Source organism: Cynara cardunculus (assembly GCF_001531365.2).
Source record: "Cynara cardunculus var. scolymus isolate 2C chromosome LG 17, CcrdV1, whole genome shotgun sequence".
In the NCBI taxonomy this organism is placed as follows: Eukaryota; Viridiplantae; Streptophyta; class Magnoliopsida; order Asterales; family Asteraceae; genus Cynara; species Cynara cardunculus.
The window spans coordinates 27,056,936-27,064,783 of NC_037544.1; the positions used below are offsets into that span (position 1 = coordinate 27,056,936).

Here is a 7,848-nt window from a genome sequence, read left to right on the forward strand (position 1 = left end):
TGGTTCTTACATTAACAAAAATAATGAGATTTTTTGATTTTATAACTCTCAATTAATGATATGAGAGTTGCATAAAAAAGAAAATTACTTAAATACCTTTTCATGTTTGTTCACACATAGTTTTTTATCATGATTAATCACAACTGTTTATTGTAAGAATCAATGACCAAGATTGGTTAACAAAATTAACACAATAATCTTGGTTAACATTTGAACCAGCTTCAATATATCTCTCCCAACTTGCATAAAAAATTGTCATCTACTTTTTGTCCAAAACCAATATTTGATCATTGAAATAATTGTTAGGACAAAATTCTTGCAAATATTTTCATTTATGAAATGACAATCTAATTCCAAATGTTTCTTTTAGAGTGAAAAAATTGATATCTATGTAGAGACTCGTTGGGAAGAAAACTCTTACACCCAATGAACCATGTGACTCTAAAGTAACATTGAACATTGTTCGGCGGTAATATGCTTCGACAACAATCTTGACATATCAACACTTATTTTGGTATGGAAATAGTGTATATCACAGACGAACCAACCTCTACATATGTAAGGCTGTAAATGAACCGAACGTTTGGTACGCTGTTCATGAACCATTTGACTAGAAGTTCGTTTACGGTAAACAAACATGAACAATTTTGACTGTGTTACTTAATTTATGTTTGTTTGTTTAGTTAATACTCGCTTATTTTGAGAATGTGTCATGTGGTTATGATTAAGCAAGTATTTGACATCAGAATATACACATAAACACACACCCCTTACCTTAGTCTATCATTATATTAAAAATTAGAACATATGAATTCTATGGCAACACACAAGATAACAAGTTTAAAAGCACATCAAGTAAGAGGTTTGTTAGGGTACAACTTTTTTTACTGCAGACTTGTATACTTCTTTTCAGATCAAAGACTACTCTTCATCGCTATCGTTGCCGAAAACCGATGCAATTGGTGCTTTCGGCTTCTTTGCACCACTCATGCCTGAACTCTGTATCAAACAAGAATAAAGGGACATGCTCATCTCAGGTTTAAACAAATTGCAGCACTTGAGAATTGCCCAATTACCCATAAAACTGGGATCGTCTAGGAAATCAAAATTTCCTGACAAGCACTTCGTTAGTGGGTGTTCACATAAGGTAATATCCTAACTTACGTTAATATACATTAACATACCATCTAATAAAATGTTAACATATGTTAACTTATGTGAGACTCCGCTAACAAAGTGCTTCCTACGTTTCTCACGAATTTTTGTTTTCCTAACGGAACCCAACTGCTTAGCCATATAGCTCGTGGAAGGCCAGAGCAGGAATTGTTTAAATTCAAAATCTTATGGCATGGTTTAAAAATGCAGCAGCATCAACTATTCATGGAACATTTAAAGATGAAGATTCATCGAAAATTGTCAGTACCTTTGATGCACCAACTTTAGATGAAAATCCAAACTTCAATGCCTTCCTCTGATCCTGATCAGCAAGAACAGTAGCATTCTTCACTGGATGATTGGTTTTCCCAGATTCATCTTCTTGTTGTTGCTGCTGCTGCTGTTTATGGGCATCGGCCCTAAATGATAATATGTAAAATATTGAACTGTTATGTGTAAATAATGAAACATACTAGCTAGAGAGCAACAAAAAGAAGCAAACTGGAATATAATGTGTGATAGAAACATACATTTGAGCAAACTTGGCCATCTCCCTCTCCTGACGTAACTGTTCACGTTTTTGCCTGTCATCACGACTGCTGGTTCCATGCATTTCTCTCATCTCTTTAAAGCGCTGTAAAAGCAAAAACCAAGTTATGACACAAATTATAATGCAATTGTAATTAATTCCATGAACAGAATCGACTTAATTAATTTACCTTTCTGTGATTGTGATCATAGGAGCTAAGGTGACCTTCAAACTCAACCGCTAACTTGTACTGCTTGTTGCAAAGCTCACAATAGAAGACTTTCCGTATTTCCTTGACCTCAGTTTGAATTTTCTGCTCTCGATCTGCCATAACCTGGATTTTCATAATGTGCAGGAAGGGGGCAGAAGAAGCCACCAGGTAATAAAAACTGCACGAAATTCTCAAGAGCTCCACAGGGCATTCCCCATCAAAAGACATACATATATACTATATGCTGCCTTCTACTATTAGATGTAGGTTTCAGAAAAACTCATCAACCTCAAAGGTTTGACCGCTATATTTATTTCTTACTCTCAACTTAGGGCTAAAAGGTGTACCTCTCGCTTCTTGGCAATTTCCTCGGTTTCCTCAAGTTCAATGTCGAGTTTCTTCCGCTGGATATTTTCTTCTGCGGTAAAGAAATCATCTTGCTCTTGTTTTCCAACCCCTAGTTTTGAATCTCGTATTCCAGATTTGATGGGCTCAGTTATTCCTGACAGATCATATGATGGCAACAACCCATATGGTTACGATTTATAAACCTAATATTATTCTGTCAACTATGAGAAAACAAGAAAATAAGCAAAGGAAAAGTACAAATATCTATCAACTTCAATCAGTGCTAAATGGACTTGATTAAAATAAATTACAAAGTAGCACAAAAATACAAAACCTCATAACCAAGAAGTATTAGCAAATGAGGTAAGCTTCACCAATAAATTTTGCACCTTAGACCGAACATAGCAATTCACAATCTCCCATCACAAAACAAATAAAAGTACCCCTCAAGCTTAGACCAAAATTTGGCAGGAAGAATGACCAACCATTTGTACAAGAGCAAGTGATGATGAATCTTCATTTGCCCAAGGATAAAGGAAAAAAAGGTAAATAAGCTTAAAAACTTCTAGTGGTGATGCATTAAAGAAGAGATCATATATTCTAGGCACAATACAAAAAAATAATGGAAGAAAAACATGGTTCTGGAAAGTGGTAACTGGAGTTATGCAGCCATGGAACTTCTAGTGCTCAACACATCTTATGCAAAGGCTTGTGCAAACACAATAAGCGATGCAATTTTGATTATATTCTTTTACATTGCAATAAAAATTACAATTATTTTTTGTGTTTATTATAAAATCTATGAATTATTAAAGCAGATGCAAGTCATTGGATTTGACCATGTATCGTCAATTGTGTTAGTCTAGAAACAATAACTGGAGCCTTTAATGTTTACTACTGTATGCTAAAAATATTTGGCGCACAATTCAATTTTGCGTACGCCCAGCCCACCCTCCTCCAAGGACGGCCCTGCTTTAATGGTATTGAATTTGATTTGATTTGGGTAGAAACGATGTATCAGATTAGGGCTCGAGAAGTCATTAATCCGATCAATTCAATTAGACCACCTAATATTTACTTATAAGGATAGTCTCTATTTAGACCACTTGAGCATCATATTTTGAAAGAGCTCAATCCATCAATTACAAGAATATTGAGTCATTTAAGCCCCCACGGGGGCTGCTTTTTACAATACTGAAAATAGAAGTAAAGCAGTGTACCAGATTGCAAGTACCCCCCCCCCTTCCAAATTTAATGTGCATAACCTCTTTGGGTACATCCCAGAAACAATTCATCATCACAAGAAAGTCCATGACAAGTAGTTATGCATAGATATAAATCAGAAGATTGATTGGAAAGATTGATCAAGAAAAAGAAGAAAGCAAGAACATACTTAAAGTACATGACTTCTTAATAATTTAAGTTCCTTCTCTCAACTAGGGTATTTTTCTTACTTTTTAATATCATTATATTCTTGCTTAACCTAATTAAGCTTTCACTGAATTAAAAATTCTTCGCTTGGTTATAAGCCATCTTGAACTTTTCACAGATAAGCTAATATATTGTACTTCCTTAATTATATTTATCAGTATCAGAAAATAAATCAATTCCAACAAGAAATTAATCAATAGTGTAACCAATTTGGTTGCCTTATTTAACTCCATCTCAAAAGAATACTGACAGGAACACATCCTCACACCACTAGAAAGTTAAGAGATGACCCCACCAGCCACCATCCCCATCCCAAAAAAGTGCAATTGGATAGATTCACCTCATCCTCATCAAACATCAGGCCACACCTAATGAGTCCCACCAATCCTAGAAGTCCCACCCCAACTTTGACAATAGATATAAACCCCAGAAGTATAACGAGTCTCAAACTCTAGATTTGAATGATCTGGTCAAAGAAGAGTTCAAATCCTACTCCAACTTGGGAACTTAGGGAAAGTAACAAGTACAGGGACCTCTTCCACTCAACCCAGATAAATTCCCATACACAAGGTTATAAAGATATTTTTGCCTCATAAATATTTTATCCTTTTTTCCTCTCCATATCAGTCACTTGGTCATCGGAATCCTGATCCCACAGGACTCATTCAGGATAAGTGCAGGTACACATTGAAGATTGTTAATTTCCAATGAGTTCCCGATTAAACAGATAACATAGGTGCCACCAGATTTCTACCAGCACTATCCGTGGTACATTCATACTTTGGCCACTGTCATCCAACGAGAAACTACTCATTATCTTACATGACACCACCTCCAAAACCCGATAAGGTAAAACCACAAGTCAGAAGCACTCAACAAGAAATCCAGGACCAACGAGCAACTCACATTACAAACCCTCCCAATAGACCCCTGATCATAGAATATGAGAAGAAAAAAAGGGAAAACCAAACAAAGACCTCGTTATCCTCTCCCTCAAAGAGAAGGAACCGGACAAAGTCACCAATCTTCCCAGGATGAGTGTAAGCAATAACATTAGCAAAATATCTTCAGCGTCAAGCTAATATCTCGCCCCCGTCGGCAAGAGATATATCAGGGATTTACCCTGTAAATGTCACCCATAACCTTCAACCAGCAAGTTCAGACATAGAAGTTTATATAMTAATACCTCCATGGACCCTAAAGAAGCTCAAACTAGCAACATATTCTTATTATTGAACAAGGCACCTCATCAGACAAATAGCAACACCTAATCCGTATGCTTAAAGCGAAGAGAAAATAGCGGTTCATGTAATATATTTAATAATTATATATGTATGCAGTATTTAATATATGTAATACATATCTCGTAGTAATATTCAATAAAACATAAAGTTTCAAGTTTCGATATCAAAACATAAAGTTTCCATGATTAAGTCTCAAAATCAAAAGTCAAAACATAAAGTTTCCATGATAAAGTCTCAAAATCAAAACATAAAGTCACACATACCGAGTCACAAACCAAATCACGGCAAATTGCACCGCGAAAAGCACTACACGATTTTGTACCATGATGATGAAATTTTGTAGCGGTGAAGGACCACTAACCACTATTGACTGCCTAGCGCTTAAGGCCTCACCAATCCACTCTAGAGGCAATATACAAAGAGAGTTGAAACTTTCTGTGCCTCCACTTTAGCAATGAGACTTGATTGAACTAAGGGAACACAACCAACTACTGATGATCGACAAGGCCAAACAGTCACAATCAAAACTCAGCCGTCATCCTTGTCAAACAGCATTATAAGGAAACATGCAACGATACAAGGGTTCCTGATTACCATTACCAATCAAGTAGGGATACAAATTTGCACTCCACCATGAGGCCCATCAAAACAAGAGCTTACCCATTGGGATGTGCCCGTCAAGTCAAGAGACGACCCAAACTTGGAGTCAAACATCGTGGATATGTTTAGAACTCCAAAGAGTCCATTAGGCGGATGAATTAATTAATAATCACTCACCAAGCCCATACTTCCATACTTAAAGGGTAAATATAAATGATGCATCCTCACCTTAAAGGGTAAATATAAACCCCATAGAATTAATTAACGAGACTCAACATCTAAAAATGTGAAAATTTTCTAGCAACATCACTTACCTTTTATCATAACCATGCATATCCTAGCAGTCAATACTTCTGCGTAGAACACAATCAAAATCGATTCCCTAGTCCAACATAATCATCTTCTTTCATATTCAGACTAACTTTTTTAAAAATTTCCTAACATTTTTGGCATATATAATTACACAAAAACATATAATAGTTATATATTTAATAATTTATAACTGAGTACAGATATATAGCCCATATTCTAATAACATATAGAATGATAATATTCCCAACAAACCACATACTAGTAAGAGTAACTGCCATAACATGCACCCATACCCATATAGCAAATCAATCCTTAAGAAAACTGAGGTGACATTGAGTAGAAGGGAATTGGAAAGTCATAACAGAAGATATTTAAGTTCCAAGATAATATTATGTTCTACATCCTTCACCATCCTGTGTAACCTAAATGAGAGTTTCTGTTATAGTCCAGCAGCAGTACTAACAAATCTACACCAGCATTCAATATGAAAAGCAAATGCTTTAAACAATGCAAAATAACATATATAGAATATCTGGTAAAATTACATACACAGTAAACAACATAGTGAAAGCACTTGAGCAGTAAAGTTATCTGCTTACCTTGCTCATCCTTCCCAAGACCTTTCCCTTTCCACCCCATCTTTTGAAGAAGCCGGAAACCAACATTGGACGATGTTAATTGTGTGTCCAATGATGCTTGTTCGACATTATCAAGATCTACGTTTTCTGTTGGTCTGTGATGAATTGGTAGGCGAAATTCCTCCGCAAATTCCTCAAGAACAGAAACATCATCTTCCTGCACCACTTACAATACAAAAACGACATCAATACATAAAGATGTATAAAAATAAATATCATAAACCAACTTAAGTATGTATGCTGAATCTTCAGTCAAATAACACAAGAAGAACTTGCACAAGCATATGACCTCAGCTGTTTTCTGTTGCCTTCTACGTATGTCTTGTCGGCCATTGTACCGTCGGTTGTCCATACAATACAAAATCAAGACTTCAAGCTGCTAAACAAATCATCAGATTAGCTGCAGCGACCCAACCATCAAGAATATTGCAAAAATAAAATAAAAATAAAGACAAATCTGAAGATTTTGATGACATCCTACAGAAAAAAACTAGAAATCGAATCACCAGATGTTATCCGTTAAAAGGACTTCACAAAGCAATTAGCAACATAATACTCCAAATCCGAAATCATTTGGCTTGATAATCAGTTAAGAATTAAAAGGATGAATTAGGGTTTCTTTTCCAAACAGAAATCTGAAGAAAAATGAAAAACCTCTTTTACCTGATTGTAGAAGCCACGGAGACTTTACCTTACGATTGGCTAGCTTGATCTAATCGACGCGGCACTTGTAATCCTTTTGACCAATTTTACCGTTTCGAAGCAGGTTTTCGGTTCAACCCTGCCCCGGCCCATCACCGACTCATACCCATGTTGCTAAAATTATTCCAAAAAAATCTAAACATGTCATCGTCTAAAATATATGATAATATATATAAAGACAAACATATTAGAGATAGACTAGAAGCATACTCGAGCAATGTAAAAAGATACATCGTGTTTTTAATATTTCATTTTATTTTTTATCTCAATCGATGTTATAATATGGCTTTATGTGATTTTGAGAAAACGATGATGTTTTTTTATTTTTGAATAAAATATATATTTGACGATATCATAAAAATTTGACAAAAATATATCGATATTAGTATCAAATTAACTATTTGAAATTCCTCATTTTTTTGTATAATTTTTTAATTCAATTTTTTTATAATTTAATTTATGTACAATAACGAAATAATTTATATTTGGTTTAATAATATTAATTTTTATAAAGATAATAATTATTTATTTTGTTGAAACTCGATAATTATTCTAATTATATTTTAGATTTTTTATATTTTAAAATTAGATATTTATTATCTATTTGATTATGTTTATCCGTAGTTATTTATACGAATTCAAACATCGAGCTTTAATAAGTTGTACTTATGCATAATT

The 7,848-nt window shown here is 34.5% G+C and overlaps 1 protein-coding gene across 5 annotated transcripts; it reads right to left on the reverse strand.

Annotated features, from left to right (window-relative positions):
- Nucleotides 1-701: 701 nt before the first annotated feature.
- On the reverse strand, nt 702-7,194 carry LOC112501179 (G patch domain-containing protein 8). 5 transcript variants are annotated; one of them, XM_025104855.1, is made up of 8 exons: nt 7,132-7,194; nt 6,758-6,844; nt 6,430-6,625; nt 2,243-2,397; nt 1,875-2,018; nt 1,686-1,789; nt 1,424-1,574; nt 702-999 (listed from the first exon to the last, which is right to left on the reverse strand). In XM_025104855.1, the coding sequence occupies exons 2-8, from the start codon at nt 6,818-6,820 to the stop codon at nt 922-924; spliced, it is 891 nt and encodes a 296-aa protein (XP_024960623.1). In that variant the 5' UTR covers nt 6,821-6,844; nt 7,132-7,194; the 3' UTR covers nt 702-921. The 5 variants fall into 5 exon arrangements, with proteins under 5 accessions (XP_024960623.1, XP_024960626.1, XP_024960625.1 ...); XM_025104858.1 differs by having other exon boundaries at nt 7,160-7,176; XM_025104857.1 differs by having other exon boundaries at nt 6,758-6,847; nt 7,132-7,162.
- Nucleotides 7,195-7,848: the final 654 nt, after the last annotated feature.